This window comes from Trichoderma aggressivum (genome assembly GCF_033847375.1).
Source record: "Trichoderma aggressivum f. europaeum strain CBS 100526 chromosome Unknown scaffold_006, whole genome shotgun sequence".
NCBI classification, from domain to species: domain Eukaryota; kingdom Fungi; phylum Ascomycota; class Sordariomycetes; order Hypocreales; family Hypocreaceae; genus Trichoderma; species Trichoderma aggressivum.
Genome location: NW_026946372.1, coordinates 143,191 through 158,424, shown reverse-complemented (window position 1 = coordinate 158,424; position 15,234 = coordinate 143,191). Strand labels below are relative to the sequence as shown.

The 15,234-nt window shown below is 52.9% G+C and overlaps 8 protein-coding genes across 8 annotated transcripts; 6 read left to right on the top strand and 2 right to left on the bottom strand.

Moving 5' to 3' along the window:
* Positions 1-56: 56 nt before the first annotated feature.
* Positions 57-1,988, top strand: Triagg1_2300 (uncharacterized protein; the record flags this gene model as incomplete). Its single annotated transcript, XM_062896467.1, has 4 exons — positions 57-582; positions 651-749; positions 812-1,297; positions 1,354-1,988. 4 exons carry the CDS (start codon positions 57-59, stop codon positions 1,986-1,988), a joined length of 1,746 nt encoding a protein of 581 aa, XP_062758512.1.
* A 415-nt stretch (positions 1,989-2,403) lies between these two features.
* On the top strand, positions 2,404-2,796 carry Triagg1_2299 (uncharacterized protein; the record flags this gene model as incomplete). The annotated part of the gene is made up of 1 exon (XM_062896466.1): positions 2,404-2,796. The coding sequence occupies one exon, from the start codon at positions 2,404-2,406 to the stop codon at positions 2,794-2,796; it is 393 nt and encodes a 130-aa protein (XP_062758511.1).
* Positions 2,797-3,387: 591 nt separating this feature from the next.
* Positions 3,388-4,699, top strand: Triagg1_2298 (uncharacterized protein; the record flags this gene model as incomplete). Its single annotated transcript, XM_062896463.1, has 2 exons — positions 3,388-3,664; positions 3,726-4,699. 2 exons carry the CDS (start codon positions 3,388-3,390, stop codon positions 4,697-4,699), a joined length of 1,251 nt encoding a protein of 416 aa, XP_062758510.1.
* A 415-nt stretch (positions 4,700-5,114) lies between these two features.
* Positions 5,115-6,996, bottom strand: Triagg1_2297 (uncharacterized protein; the record flags this gene model as incomplete). Its single annotated transcript, XM_062896462.1, has 3 exons — positions 5,115-5,977; positions 6,041-6,494; positions 6,556-6,996. The coding sequence occupies 3 exons, from the start codon at positions 6,994-6,996 to the stop codon at positions 5,115-5,117; spliced, it is 1,758 nt and encodes a 585-aa protein (XP_062758509.1).
* Positions 6,997-7,490: 494 nt separating this feature from the next.
* On the top strand, positions 7,491-8,413 carry Triagg1_2296 (uncharacterized protein; the record flags this gene model as incomplete). Its single annotated transcript, XM_062896461.1, has 2 exons — positions 7,491-7,583; positions 7,643-8,413. The coding sequence occupies 2 exons, from the start codon at positions 7,491-7,493 to the stop codon at positions 8,411-8,413; spliced, it is 864 nt and encodes a 287-aa protein (XP_062758508.1).
* An 18-nt stretch (positions 8,414-8,431) lies between these two features.
* Triagg1_2295 (uncharacterized protein) lies at positions 8,432-9,396 on the bottom strand (the record flags this gene model as incomplete). Its single annotated transcript, XM_062896460.1, has 3 exons — positions 8,432-9,100; positions 9,180-9,240; positions 9,326-9,396. 3 exons carry the CDS (start codon positions 9,394-9,396, stop codon positions 8,432-8,434), a joined length of 801 nt encoding a protein of 266 aa, XP_062758507.1.
* A 1,393-nt stretch (positions 9,397-10,789) lies between these two features.
* Triagg1_2294 (uncharacterized protein) lies at positions 10,790-13,104 on the top strand (the record flags this gene model as incomplete). Its single annotated transcript, XM_062896459.1, has 4 exons — positions 10,790-10,855; positions 10,995-11,631; positions 11,700-12,763; positions 12,829-13,104. 4 exons carry the CDS (start codon positions 10,790-10,792, stop codon positions 13,102-13,104), a joined length of 2,043 nt encoding a protein of 680 aa, XP_062758506.1.
* Positions 13,105-13,610: 506 nt separating this feature from the next.
* Positions 13,611-15,104, top strand: Triagg1_2293 (uncharacterized protein; the record flags this gene model as incomplete). The annotated part of the gene is made up of 1 exon (XM_062896458.1): positions 13,611-15,104. One exon carries the CDS (start codon positions 13,611-13,613, stop codon positions 15,102-15,104), a length of 1,494 nt encoding a protein of 497 aa, XP_062758505.1.
* Positions 15,105-15,234: the final 130 nt, after the last annotated feature.

Below are 15,234 nucleotides of genomic sequence, written 5' to 3'. Positions count from 1 at the left end.
TGCTTTATTTCGTTTCTTCCGGCGCAACATCTAATAATCCATCACATCTCTTCACAATGTCTCTCCCCGATGAAAAAACAGGGGTGGAAAAGACACCGTCTCCCATCCAGCTACCCAGAGACTCGCTATCATCATCACATCATTCGCGAAACATCGATACCATAAGCGACGAGACGAACAGCCCAATCACGGAAAAGACAGATTCACCGCCAAGCGACGACAATGCCGAGGCTGCCAATCCCCAAGGCCCTACCCCTAACGGCACCGAAGCGAGCTACAAGCCAGGAACTCTCAAGTTCTGGCTCATCATCACCAGTGCCTTTGTGTCCATGTTCCTCGTTGCTCTGGATCGGACCATCATCTCCACTGCCATTCCCACAATCACCGACGATTTCCACTCCCTCTCGGATATCGGCTGGTATGGATCATCGTATATGCTTACGACGGCCGCCTTTCAATTGGTTTGGGGGCGCATTTACCGCTTTTACGATCTGCGCTGGACATTCTTATGCTGCATCGTCATTTTCGAGATTGGCTCTGCTATTTGCGGTTCTGCACCAAGCTCGTCTGTTTTTATTGCTGGTAAGCGTGCAATGGGGCGCAAGAGAAAATATGAATCCTTGAGACAAATACCTAACAAATCCATATAGGGCGTGCCATCGCAGGAGTGGGCTCTGCTGGCATCACGACCGGATCTCTGCTCACTACCATTGACATGATTCCATTGAGGAAGCGTCCCATGTTTCAAGGTACCACAAGAATCCCAAAAGTCTCAGATATCCAACGCATCTCCTAACCTTGTACAAACTAGCCGCGTTTGGTCTCGTGTTTGGCGTATCAAGTATTACCGGCCCTCTGATGGGCGGCGCCTTTACAGAAAACGTTTCGTGGAGATGGTGCTTCTACATCAATCTTCCCGTCGGCGCCGTTGCCTTCGCCTTTCTCTTCTTCTTCCTGAGACTTCCCAAGAAGACTCACCCTTCCGCCACCATCAAGCAGCAGATCCTTCGTCTCGACCCTCTCGGCACCTTCTTCTTCATCCCGTCTACGGTATGCCTCTTGCTTGCCTTGCAATGGGGAGGATCAAAATACGAGTGGAGCAACTGGAGAATAATCTTCCTCTTCATCATGTTTGGAGTGACTGCTTTGGCATTTGCCCTTGTTCAAGTCAAGATGCCCGACACCGCGTCGCTACCTCCCAAGCTCATTATTCGGAGGACCATGCTTTCTGCCACATTTTACATGCTCTTTATTGCAGGCGCCATGATGCTCTTGGTTTACTTCATTCCTCTGTGGTGTAAGTCCAGCCCCTCACCGTGGTTGAGAGAGCATTGACACTGACACATCATCTAGTCCAAACTACGCATGGCATCAGTCCCGTGAGATCTGGCATTTATACACTCCCACTTGTTCTGAGTCTCGTCGTCTCCGTCACCATATCTGGATTTATGACCCAGAAGATTGGATACTATTTGCCGGCTTTAATCATTGGTCCCTGCATAATGGCCGTCGGCGAAGGCCTTCTATACACATTGAAGCCGAGCTCTGGATCTTCTGAATGGATTGGTTACCAATTTCTCGCCGGGTTTGGTCTGGGGTTTGCATTCCAGACCGCAAATCTTGCAGTCCAGGCGACAATTCCGAACAAGGAGATCCCTACCGGGGTTTCCATTCTCTTCTTTGCCCAGCAACTTGGAGGTGCCATCTTTGTTTCCGTCGGCCAAACAGTGTTGAACACCTTGCTCGTTTCTCACCTGGAGGGCGTGCCCGGACTAGATCCCGCGAAGATCATCACGACTGGTGTGACTGAGCTTCAAAATGCTGTTCCTCCGCAGTATGTTTCGGTTGTGATTGATGCATACAATTACGCGTGTACGCACATCTTTATTGCTGCATTGGCGTTGACTTGTGCGCAGCTGGTTTGCGGCTGTTGCGTGGAATGGGGAACCGTCAAGAAGCCAGAGAACCAGCAAGGAAAACCACAGTGAACAAAACAAACATGGATTCAAAATTTACTTGAACCATTGGCGTTGCGACGGGATAGACAACTGGATAATGGAGTATATGCTAGATTAACTGGTTTCTTGGAATTTGGGAAACTTACTCTCCTCTCTGTTTATGTACATTTTTTTCAATTCACTTATGAGTAGTTTAAAATAAAATAATTGTAATTGGCTAATATCGTGTTTGTTCATTTTCCCCCTCCCGTTGTTGACCTACTTCACTACACCAACAATTGTTCTCACATCGTCATGCATCTAACCGTGATGATGTTCACGACAGCCCATCTCTACTATATAACCGCTCCAACATGCTCTTTCCTGGAGCTCAACTCATTCCCATCATACCAACCAAATCATCAAGAACCACCAAGCCTTCGCTCTCTCAATATCTACCCTCAAAATGTGTAAAGTCACCAGAACCAAGTACTCTTGCCGACATACCATTGCCGAGTATCAGTTCCAATGCTCTGACACGAGCGGAAGATGCGAAAAGGAAATCACAAACATCAACTCCAAAGATCAGTGCCAAAAGTGCAACCCCGATAACCGTCAAAAGAAAATCATGGACCTCTATGCCGAATACACACAGGAACTGAACAAGTTGGTGGAACTGGCAAAGGCTGAGGACTGCAAGACGATGACGGCGCAACTCGAAGAAATCATCAAGAGTCTTCCGGAGCAGAGGATCAAGGCTCTGGCAGAGATGCAGGAGAAGGCTGAGGTTGAAATGGCTGCGAAGAAGCGAATCGAGGCAGAGTTGGCTCAAGAGTCGAGAACGAGATGGCACTCTTGAGTTGTATCGTGGCCAAGTTTTGGAAGAGATGGATTGGGGAATGAAATGGATGCTAACGATATTATTTCATGGTCCAAGGATATAATTATTTTCTGTCTTGTGTTGATTGAAATACTTGAATTAAGTGTGCACGAAGCCTGTAAAGAGCCCTTTTGAGTCGTGGTAGATATATACCTGTATATTGAGTAGAAGTGAGCCTCTGGTACAACTACTACCTGGTATAGAAGCTTCAAGTACTGTAAGAGTCGAATGGAGCGTGGTTCAGATCAGATGAACATCTCTCATCGATATGATCTTCCATTGATATCAAACCGAAATGAAAAGAAAAATAAAAATAAAAAATCCAAATACAACAAGCATCTACGATGATCAACCAGGCCCGCTTAGTCATCGCTCTACTGCCTCTCAACCCCACGGCACGCGGGGCAGCTGTTCAACCTCCAACATCACCAACTTCACACATCTCAGCTCCCATCACGCTTCTTCTCTATTACACCATTTCCCCTACAACCCAGATAACAAGCTCAAAATAGCCACGACAGACACCAAATCACTTTTCACCGACAACACCGCAATATCCCTCCCGCCAACATGGATGCTCCCAGCTCCAACCCTCTTCTATCGACCCAGAAGAGCTCCCAGCTCCAGGCCGTCCTGCACCCGCTAGTGCTTCTCACAATCTCCGACTACATCACACGACACACTCTGCGGGAGCAAAAGGGTCCCATAATCGGAGCTCTGTTAGGCCAGCAGAATGGCCGCGAAATCACCATCGAGCACGCCTTTGAATGCCACGTCCAGGAAGCGCCCCAGGTCGATGGAGGCTACCTCATCAACGCAGAGAAGTTTGGAAGAAGATTGGAGCAAAGTGCGCCAAAGCCGCCGGCTACATCCCGTCGCGTGCTCTGCTAACTTGCCTTTTCAACCAGTGTGTCTTGTGCACAAAGACCGAAAACTGGACTTTGTCGGCTGGTACACGCTGCTGTCGTCATCAGGTCCCTCGCCTACGATCCTCCCCGTCCACGGCCAGATTCTCGAAAACTGGAACGAGTCAGCCGTTTTGCTAGGTTTCCACCCACAAGAGGTTGCGCAGCATTCAGTCGGCGGTAAATTGCCGTTGACGATATACGAGAGCAACTTCGAGGTCGACGACGCCAGAGGGGAAAACGACGGAGAGGATAAGAAGATGGACGACGGCGACTCCTCGCTCAAGCTGAAATTTCGAGAGGTGCCGTATTCTGTCGAGACGGACGAGACCGAAATGATTAGCATGAACTACGTGGCGAGCGGTGGTGGAAACGCAGCAGCCAGCGCCCCGGCTCCGGCCGTCAAGGAGGAAAGGCCAGCTCGTTCGATAGAGTCAAACGGAAAGGGGAAGCGGAGGCTGGTGGAAAGCGAGGTGGAAGAGAAGAAGGACGCGGCGGTGGATGAGGCGAGCGCTCTGTCGCGGGAGGAGGACGAGATGATTGCTTCGCTGACGGCCAAGGCCAACGCCATCAAGATGCTCCACTCTAGAATCCAGCTCATCACTACCTATCTGGAGCGCTTGCCGCCTTCGTACATCAACGGAGACGACCAGGGAGAGAGCATGGATACGGACACGAACAATACTACGCCGTCTCAAAACATTCTTCGACAGATCCAGGCTCTAGTCAGCCGTCTCGACCTCGTCATCCCGTCAGACAGGGAGGCCTTCGAAAAGGAAGTCCAGAGCGAATCCAACAACGTCCACCTCCTCGGCCTTTTGAACTCCATCATGCAGGGCGTCAACCAGGCAAAGGACGTGGGCAGGAAATTCCATGCCATTGAATCAGGCAAGGGCGCGGCGAGACGCGGGACGATGGATTATAATATGAGCAGTGTCCCGTTTAACATTCCGGGAACGGGCGATCTGCACGTTTGAGGATGATACAAGGCTTTTGTTTGTGAAGCTAGAACTTTGGGTGTGTTTTTTGTTTGCTTGAGGCATTATCAAGGGGCGTTCTTTTTCTTTTTCTTCTTTACTATGCGTTCAATGCAAGGAACGTTTGATAGATGGGTAATGAATGACATGACGAGGGCTGGCGCTACCATTAGCCAGAATTAAATTCGCAGGACAATTGAAAACGTGCACGCAATACCATTATTCGAATTCATTCTTAGTAAAAACAACTCTATTCGATTTCTACACTCTTAATTATTCGTCAACTTGGTTCGTTTCTTAAAATTGAGTATAAACATGTGCTCGTCTGGAACTATATTTCAACGACAACGGCCGCACTTTGGCACCGAGTAGACAACATGAGCCATCCCCCCCTTTATAAACTCACCAGCGTCTCTTAGAAAGTGCTCGTAGCCAACCGGCTCGCCGCATTTCTCGCGTCGATTCGGTCCTCGTCATCCTCCTCCAGACCAACCAAGTTGCCGAGCCCGCTTCCAATCTTACCAGACCCAGGCTCCTGGCGGTCCTCGCCTTCAGCTTCCTCCGACACCTTGCCGACGCCCGAGGTGCTGCGGCTAGTGGCGTCGGACCGACGAGGAACGCCGCTCCAAGCATCTCCCTTAGGTCCCTGGCTGGCAGCGAGGCTCGTTCGTCGCACGGTAGGATGAGCTTCGCGGCCCAGACGGCTCAGGCCACCAGAGGCATCGATGGACCGGATGTCGGCTCTCACGCTCTCGAGGAGGGCCAGCGACCGACGCTCGGCCTCAATCTCGCGGAGGACAAGTTCTCTGATTTCCAGACGCAGGTCGCTGGCCGTTCTGTCGAACCACCTGCGGCGTTCTTGCACGAGGCTCTGGGTAACTCTACTTGTCTTGTTGAAGAGCTGGGTTTCGTTTGTTCGGGCTTCGTCGAGGGCTGCGATGGCCTCGTCGACCTTTTCTCGCCGGACGCTGGAGCTGGCCTTGAGACGATCGGCAGCGTTTAGCTTGCTTCGTGTTACCTCTTGGGCTTGCAAGAATTCGCGGATGAGGATTTGACGGTTGGTGAGAGACTCCTTGACGATGAAGGCATCCTGCGAGTGGTACTGGAATGGGTCGCCAATGGTGGCAGCCTCAGCCGTGGCTTGAGCGGCGTGATAGTCTCCAACAGTCTGAATCACCCGACCAAGCTTCTTGTAGGCGTTTGCCAGTCCTGGATGCGGCTCCTGGACATGCATGGCGCCAAGCTTCACGCCGTAATCAGACTCGACAAGTCCAAGACCTACAGTTTGCAGTTATTAGTAAGGAAACGTAGACTCGCTTAACCACAGCACCCTTGTCTTACCTCTCCTGGCCTTGACGAGCTTGTCGACCTTGTGGCCAGCATCCATGGTACCAAGATAGAACAGCTTAACGACAGGACGAGCCTCTGCGAGCTCAGGGGTATCATCGGGAGGCGGAGCAAACTGCTTCAAAATCTTCCTGCGAACGCCAGTTGCGGGCTGCTTTCTCTTCACCAGCGGGCTGTAGCCAAAATCGCTTTCAACAAAAAGCACCATCTCATCGTCTCTCATCAACACCTCGTTCCCGCACACATAGTTGAACCATCGCTGCATCAGGGCCTTGACTCGGTTTTCATCCTCCTCCGTACCAGCGCCAGCCGATGTAATGGGAGGGGGGACAGCGGGTACCAGAGCTTCGGGATTTGCGGATATCAAGTGCTCTCCAAGCTTGACAAACTCGGAATGCAGACGTCGGACATCTCGGTACTGGGTGGTGCGGAATCGGGGCAGGTTGGTCTAGGAGCGGCTTGTTAGATCAATGGCACTCTCTAGTGACACGGTAGAGAGGACAGCTCACATGGACGTCAAATCGCAATATCGGATCCTTCTTTCCCGTTCGTTCCAGCCCTGTAATTTTTGCCTGCAGCCGGAATTGGGGCTGCGGAGGCTTCCGAGGCTGTTGCGCATCTTCTGATGGCGCCTCTGTTGAAGCTGCTGACGGGGGGGCCTCGGATTGAGGCACAGCGCCAGACTCTGAAGAAGCAGTCAATCCCGCATCCTCATGATCGCTCCCTCCGCCAGCCGCAGGCGTTATCGAGCCAGACTGCGGAAAGACATCGTCACCACTTGGTCCCAGGCCGTTGGACGACTGCGGGGTGTATGGGAAAGCGGGAACAGGAGCATCTCCCGTGAGGCTTGCAAACGCGGTGCGGTCATGCTGGGGAGACGAGCCCGGCGTATTGCCCCAGGGAGACGCCGCGGGGTCCTCGGTCTCATGTATAGAGGCGCTGTAGTCCATGGTGACGGTCGGATTCAACAAAGGCTCGGTATAGCGGCAATATATGGGTTAATGGCGAGATGGGCAGACGACAACGAGCCTTTCCGAGCAGAGGATAAGATGCGGTGATTAGATACGGAGAGTCTCTCGGAATTGAGTGTCGCTCATGCCGCAACGCCCGATTGGAAGCTCGGCGAGGGTGGATGCGCGAAAGTTGATTCCGCCAGTGAAGCTGCTGATCCAGTTCGGCTACGTAAGTTGCGACGACATCCAAGTGGGAACAGAGGCACAGTCTGGGGAGCGGCCGCTGGTTGGCTGATTAAGCGCACGTTATCGCGTCTGATTAGCCGCCGCAGAGCTCTTATCGTGGCTAGATGCGGTATAGCGCGGGGTATGGAGAACAAAAATTCGTTATCGAAGCTCAGTTGAGATGAAACCAAAAAGACTTGCTTCGTCATTGCGGAGCGCATCCAATCCATCAATCGCAAAAGCAGTTCGGATCATCACAAGCCGGAATGGGTAAAAAGAGGTCGAGGGAGGAGGCCAAGGACGTGCCGCCCGCGGATGCAGGTGCCGACCGAATGGAAGAGGACAGCAGCGATGACGAGGTGAGAAGAGAGAAGCCGCTCTAGTCAGTGGAAGTTGGAAGCCGGGCTGACGTTGTTAGGATTTTGACATGGTCAATGTGGACTTTGAGTGGTTCAACTTTGATCCCGAGATTGATTTCCACGGCACAAAGTCATTGCTTCGGCAGCTCTTCGATGTCGACGCCAACCTCTTCAGCATGTCTGCGCTGTCGGATCTGATCCTGTCGCAGCCGACGATTGGCTCCACGGTCAAGGTTGACGGCAAGGCCAACGACGCCTATGCCATGCTCACGGTTCTCAACACATACGAGCACCGCGAAAAGGAGCCCATGAAGGATATCCTCAAGTACATCGTGGACAAGGCCCAGACCAACCCTTCAATATCGGCCGTTGCCGAGCTCATCACCGCACAAAAGCCCGTCGGCCTCGTCTTCTCGGAGCGGCTCATCAACATGCCGTCCGAGATTGCGCCGCCGCTGTATACAATGCTGGTTGAAGAAGTGGAGGATGCCATCGAAGACAAGGAGCCATACGAATTCTCTTACTATCTCATCTTTTCAAGAACGTACCACGAGGTAGAATCGACGCTGGACGTGGAGGACCGAAAACGAAAAAAGGCCAAGGAAGAGGCTTCGACCTATCACTTCCACCCCGAGGATGAGATTCTACAAAACTACGCCGTAGCGCACGGCAGCTTCCGGTACACAAAAGAGGACGATGCGGTGGCAGACAGCAAGCGGGCGTTTCAAGAGCTGGGTATCAAGACATTTGGACACATGATCCTCATTGAGGCGAGTAAATTCAAGGAGGCGGTCAAGGCTGTGAGTGATTATATAGCTGCGCCGCAATAGATGACGATATGAAACGCTCTACTCTTCTGGCAGAAGCCTCTGCATCAAGTACTCAACCTCGACCTCCTTGGTCAAGGGAATGACAAAGTCCTTGTACATGGACACCACCGCGTCCACGTTGATCTTGACGGGCTGCTCCACGCCTCCCAGCATCGACGGGTCCTTGCCGTAGGTCTCGGCCTTGAGGCGAAGACGGGCGAGGACCTGCTCCTCGACGGCCCTGTTGGTGATGGACTCGCCAATCGCCTCCCGGTCCTCGGCCTTGATGAGCTGCGTGTAGAGCTCAGGGTCCGACTGGAACTTGGACTCTGCGACAAACTTGCCAAAGTGAATTCTCCTGGACAGGGCCTGCAGACAGGCAATGTCGCACGTAGACGTCGACCCGTAGTTTTCCTGCGACTCTCCTCGGTCCTCGCGGCCAAAGTTGGGGCACACCTCCGGCAGGAACTTTTCAATGTAGAAACTTTTAATCTTGTCGTTGACGCAGACGTCGTTTTTGTGCAGGATCTTGGGGTAGTTGAGGGGCTTCAGCATGGGCTTCTGGACAGACTCTGGGAAGAAGGGGTATTCGTCGGGCGATTCGAAACGGCGGATGAGGGACTGCAGCTTTTCCTGCTGAGAAAAGTACCAGTCGAAGAAGCTCAGGCGGCTGTCGGGGATGGGGAGGGCACCGGGTGTGTAGATGGTCTAGATACATGAGGCCCGGGTCAGCAACGAAGCGGTGATTGGGCATTGTTCGGATTGGCTTCTGGTTTCTGTGACTCACCTTGTTCAGGGGAAACTGCACTCTCTCAATGAGAGAAAAGGAGATTGTATCTTCGAGTCGGCTATATGAATTGGTGTCAGAACGCATCCAAAGGGACGGATCAGGGGATTGGGAGCTGAAGCTCTGCATAGCGCGGGCCAACTGACATGAGCTGGAAGCGGATGCGCGCCAGATCCAGCGCTCGAGAGCTGTCGGCCATGTCCACGGCGGAATCCATCTTGAAGAGAGGCAATTAACGGGAATATCGTTGAATTTAAATACGTTGGAGAGGCAGGATATAGTGCAAATGTCAGCGAAGATTGAATTGAACCCAAGAATAAGCTGACGGGCAAATCAAGCTTTCAGCGGCGTGCCGATGATTGATGAAGTCAAGCTGGGAACGGAATTGATCCGCTGCCCGAGACCGGCCCTGTTGGAGACTTGGGCTCCAGCGAGCCCCATCTTTAGCGGCCGGTTCAGCTTACCAAAGGGCGGCTCAGATCTCAATCCATCTGATTGATCCTTGCGAGATGGCGCGGGCTTGAGAGCCTTTTCACGTGCCGAGTATGTAAGAAGCGAGGCGCTGGCTGCAATTGGGAATGCATCGTGTCGCCAAAAGCAGCAAACGCTGCCCGCCTTGGCATTGTTGCACGGCATTGGGATTTGCTGCCCTGGACTTGTTTGTGTTGGTGCCAAATAGTCGCGGACGGAATTGAGAAGAGACGGGTTTAACACTTGATGCCATAACTACCAAACCCAAACATGTGACAAGACTACTACTAATACAGTACACTGAGATGCTGGTTTTGTTAGTATACATACAATCACCAAAGCTGCCAAATCCTCCATATCAAAACATCCATCAGAACATATGTACTTCTAGGGTCCCCTGACGATCGAATCTCAAGCCAACCCTGCCCTTGAACCCCGGAAAGCCCCCAGTGGGGGCATCGAGCGAACCGCACAGGCAAAAGATTCAAGTGCAGAAGCGACTGGAACTAGCAGAGACAAGCCGAAACGCCGTGCAAACAGCAGCTCGAACTAGCCGGTTTCTCGTTTGATTGTTTATGCGTCGGTTTTACGGATGCAACCCAGCTAATCAATTTCGATGCTACTTTTGGCTGCTACTATAGATACCTATCAGCAGTACTTGAGGATAGCTGCTGGTGCGAGGTGTATTAGTACTTGTCCAATCGATAGTAGAATACAAGATAGTTAAGATATTAGCACCCGCACAAATCACTTGCATCGATGCATCGGCACAAGTTGGTGCCAATTCCATCGGATCAAATGGTTTACACACAAAGGGCAGCTGGAACAGCTAGAGGGGTGGGTGGTACAAACTGATCCAAACAAAGCCGAGCCAGTAGCAGCGGTTTAGCAGCGGTTTATAGCAGGCCCAGCATGTACCTGTACCTACTACAGGTACCTACTATAACTCAATAGCCGGCTGGTGCCGCATTTTTCTGCGCGCGTCATCCAAATTTCACACCCGCAAGCCATGCCCGGTTTTGGTTTTGCGATGCAAACCCTCCAACTCTTGCTCTTCCCTTGACCAACGCAACTTCGCCCTTTGCCTTGCGCTGCCTCGAGCTCGAATCCAGAGCCTGCAGCGGGCCAGCCGTTGAGTAATGACTGACTCGGAGAGCCATTATGCCTTCGACGATGGCCCCGATGACGAGCAGTCCATCATCTCTGTATGTCGCAAACCGGCAAGAGGAACAAGAGAGAAAAAAAAAAGAAAAAAAAAACTCTGCCCGCCGCAACATCCCATGCCATACCATGCCATTGCGTTGAGACGTCCTTTTTATTTTGCAATTTGCCCATGGAGCGCAGCCTGCTAACCATGTCGTGTCTCTTCTCTGCCCGCAGACTCGAGGACTCGAAGCCTTCAGCCGCAAAGTCACTGTCACGGCAAGCCAGCTCATGGGCCCGGCCGCAGAGGCATCGGGAGCCCATTATCGCGCCGCCCTCGCCGAAGTTCACAAGCAGATGAAGCGTCCCAGCGTCCAGCGCGGCATGTTCTCCATGGCCCGGTCCAGCCCTACCGAGATTGTGCGGTCCAAGCTGTCCACGGCCGAGATCCAGCACCGCGCCCTCACCCACCTGCCCGACGAGCTGCTGTCCAACATCCCCGAGCACCAGAACGCCTATTCGCTGTTCCAGGGCTTCCAGGCCAGCTTCCCCGAGCTGGCCGACGACAGGAAGAAGCACCGCCGACAGCCGTCGAGGGGCAGGAAGCTGCTGGAGGAGGGGGAGAACACACCCGCAACGCCGACCAAGTTGAATCAGCTCAAGAAGGAAAAGACGACCATGGTGCACGAGCTGGAACTACTGGGGGTGCGCAAGAGCATGGTCAGCTGTGAGATCCGCGAAATAGACAACAAGATTGCCAATCTCTACGGCATGCGTAGGATTGTGCTGGAGAGGTTGGCGGGCTTTGAGCAGGACGAGGCGACACTCGAGCATGATGGTAGGTGTTTGAACCCACGCCCCAGTAGAATGCCTTTCGTTTTCCCCTTGCCATTCTCTGTTATCAAGTTCTTCGTCTAATCAATGCCTCTCTTTGGTTGCCCCCTGGTGTAGTCATGGATCTCGAATTGAAAATCGACGAAGTCCAAGCCATCGTCGACGAGGCCGAGGAGATTGCACGCAACACTGCCACCAAGGACGAGCGAGATCTGGTGGGAGATGCCGACGACTACGACCCCGAATTCATGTCCAAGTCCGTCTATGAGAAGCTGCCCGCCACCGACGGCAAGCAGCGCAAGCCGAAAAAGGTCCATCGCCGGAAATCCATGCCCATTCTGCACGAGCACTTTGCCCCGGGATCAAGCATCCGCGAAATCCGGGCCCATCGCGATACTATCACGGCCATGGATTTTGATGCGCCGTTTGGAACTCTGGTCACTGCCGCACTGGACGATACTGTCCGGGTTTGGGATCTGAACGCCGGTCGATGCATGGGCTACCTAGAGGGCCACACGGCCTCGGTCCGAGCATTGCAGGTCGAGGATAACATTCTAGCTACCGGTTCCATGGACGCCACCATCAGATTGTGGGATTTGAGCAAAACACGCTACAACCCTCAAGGTGGCAAGGACGCCGGCGACGACGACGAGGACGCCATTGCTTTTGAACACCCCGATGCGCAGCCCATCGAGCCTCCCGAGGGCAGCATGGACGACTGCGCTCTCTTTACGCTATCATCCCACGTCGACGAAATCACCGCACTTCACTTCAGAGGAGACGTCTTGGTTTCCGGCTCAGCGGACAAGACGATCCGGCATTGGGACTTGGAAAAGGGCCGCTGCGTTCAGACGCTCGACGTCATGTGGGCGGCCGCTCAGGCATCGGCCATTGCAACGACTGACGATACCTGGAGGCCGACCGGCCGAGCCCAGGGAACCACGGCTGACTTTGTTGGTGCCTTGCAAGTGTTTGAGTCCGCGCTGGCGTGCGGTACCGCCGACGGCATGGTCCGTTTGTGGGATCTCCGAAGCGGCCAAGTCCACCGCAGCCTGGTGGGCCACACCGGCGCCGTGACATGTCTGCAGTTTGACGACGTACATCTAGTGACGGGCAGTTTGGACCGAAGCATCAGAGTAAGCCTACCCATGCCATTCTGTTTCATCGTAATAGTGTTGGCTAACAAACCTGCCCTTTACAGATATGGGATCTCCGAACAGGGTCCATCTACGACGCTTACGCCTACGACAACCCCGTCACCAGCATGATGTTTGATGCGCGACGGATTGTCAGCGCGGCCAGCGAGGACGTGGTCAAGGTGTACGATAAGGTCGAGGGACGGCAATGGGACTGCGGAGCGGGCATCGCCGCGTCCGAGGGCGCCAAGAATGCCGCCGTCGTCGAGCGTGTACGTATTAGAGACGGCTACCTGGTAGAGGGTAGGCGGGACGGCATTGTGGGAGTATGGACTTGTTAGAATAAGTGCTGAAGTAGGCGCGGCTCAAGCGATGTAAACGAAAAATATTCGATTGTCTTGTACGTTAGGGAGAAGTTTGGTTTGGGTTGTTTGGGGGGACGGGTTTTTGTGAGGGATGAAAATATTATGCTGACGAATCTAAAGGTTTGAGAGTGAGAGATGAGTTGAGAGTGAATGTGAGGTAACGATTGAAATAACGCTGTTGAATTGAAGAAACTCAAACGGTGACAATGATTGAATCGCTATTATATATACTTATATAGATAATATTGATGTATTGTTTGGTTAATCAATGAGTGAGTAAACGTGGTGATCATAGGCTGATACTTGGTAGGGTACCCTGCAGTGAGTGAGGCGGGAACATGGCCAGTCTAAGGACTTGACCACATCAACTTTTTTTTCTCCCCCTTCCATACCATCAACAGGAGTCATTCACCGGTTGCACCCCCCCCAGTAAAATGTCAAATTAATATTATCTTCTCTTCTTATTAATCCATCGCCGCATCATGTCCTCCCTACGCGACCAAGTTCTATCGCAACATCGCAATGCTGCAGGCACAATCGCAACATGTCAATATGCATCATCCGATTCCCAACCCATACCTCCCGAGCCATCACACCCAACAGCCACAGATCTAAAAGCCCTCGCAATGCAGCAATTACTACAGCGCCAGGCCCGGCTCCTCATCAAACTCCACGAATCCCTGCCCCGGAACACAGACGCCGGCGTAGACGAAGATTTGCTGCAGACGAGGCTGGACGACCTCGCCTCGGTGTGCATGACGGCGTTTTATGCGTATCGGTTTGATTTGTTGCCGTATTATTGGCGGTGGATATACACGGACACGCTGATTCTCGTGTCGTACCACGCTATAGTAAAGGCTGCGCGAGAGGATTCGTTTGACGAGGATGTCATGGATCGCGTGGTGGAGAGTCTGGACAGGGCACTTGTGGTAGCTGGCGGCGCGGGGAAACTCATAGGGAAACAATGGATTGAAAAGACGTTGGAATTACTGTGTCGTTTTTGGGAAGAAGGAGAAGGAGAAACGCACACCTCCGAGGGGGAAGCTCAACGGCCGCGGAAGCGCATCAAAAGGGACACAACATTCTCTACCGACGAACCATTCGGCAGACCGAATCTCTCCGCTGAAAGGACGTGTCCGCGATACGAAAACTGGACGCTGGGGATGTTTGACAAGTACATGAACGAGGGCAACCCGCTGCCCGTCGTCTTCACCGACCTGACGAAGGAATGGCCCGCGTTTTCAGATATGCCGTGGAACAGCCCCGAGTATCTCCTCTCGAGGACGTTTGGCGGGAGGAGGCTCGTCCCCGTCGAAGTCGGACGGAGTTACGTCGACCAAGGCTGGAGCCAGGAACTCGTCCAGTTCAAGCACTTTCTCGCAAAATACATTGACCCGAGCATCACCACCACAACATCGACACACCCAAATGAGAGGCTTCAGCCCGATAAAATAGGCTACCTCGCCCAGCACAACCTCTTCCAGCAAATCCCCGCCCTGCGCAACGACATCCGCGTCCCCGACTTCTGCTGGGCCGACGTCCCTCCCCATCCCACCGACCCTGCCAAGAACCAGACGCCCGTGCATGTCCCCCAGTTGAACGCGTGGTTCGGCCCCGCCAAGACCATCACGCCGCTTCATACGGATGGGTATCATAATTTGCTGTGCCAGGTTGTCGGGACGAAATATGTGAGGCTGTATGCGCCTGAGGAGACGGGACGGTTGCGGCCGAGAGGGATGGAGCATGGTGTTGATATGAGCAATACGAGTGAGCTAGATGTTGGCGTCTTGGAGGGCTGGGATGAGGACGGTGATGACGGTGGGAATGACTGGGAGAGTATTCGAAAGCAGTTCAAGGACGTTCCGTATTGGGAGACTGTGCTTAATCCGGGGGATACGCTGGTGATTCCCATCGGGTGGTGGCATTACGTCCGGAGTTTGAGCATCAGCTTCAGCGTCAGTTTTTGGTGGAATTAAATCAAGCATTCAAATCAAATCACCGTCATGAGAACATTCGGGGGATGACGCCTTGTTATATTTTAGAGCAAATCTACGCCGGAAAAAACGCTTCTTTGCCCTACACCAACCACAACCATCAAAAGCACAA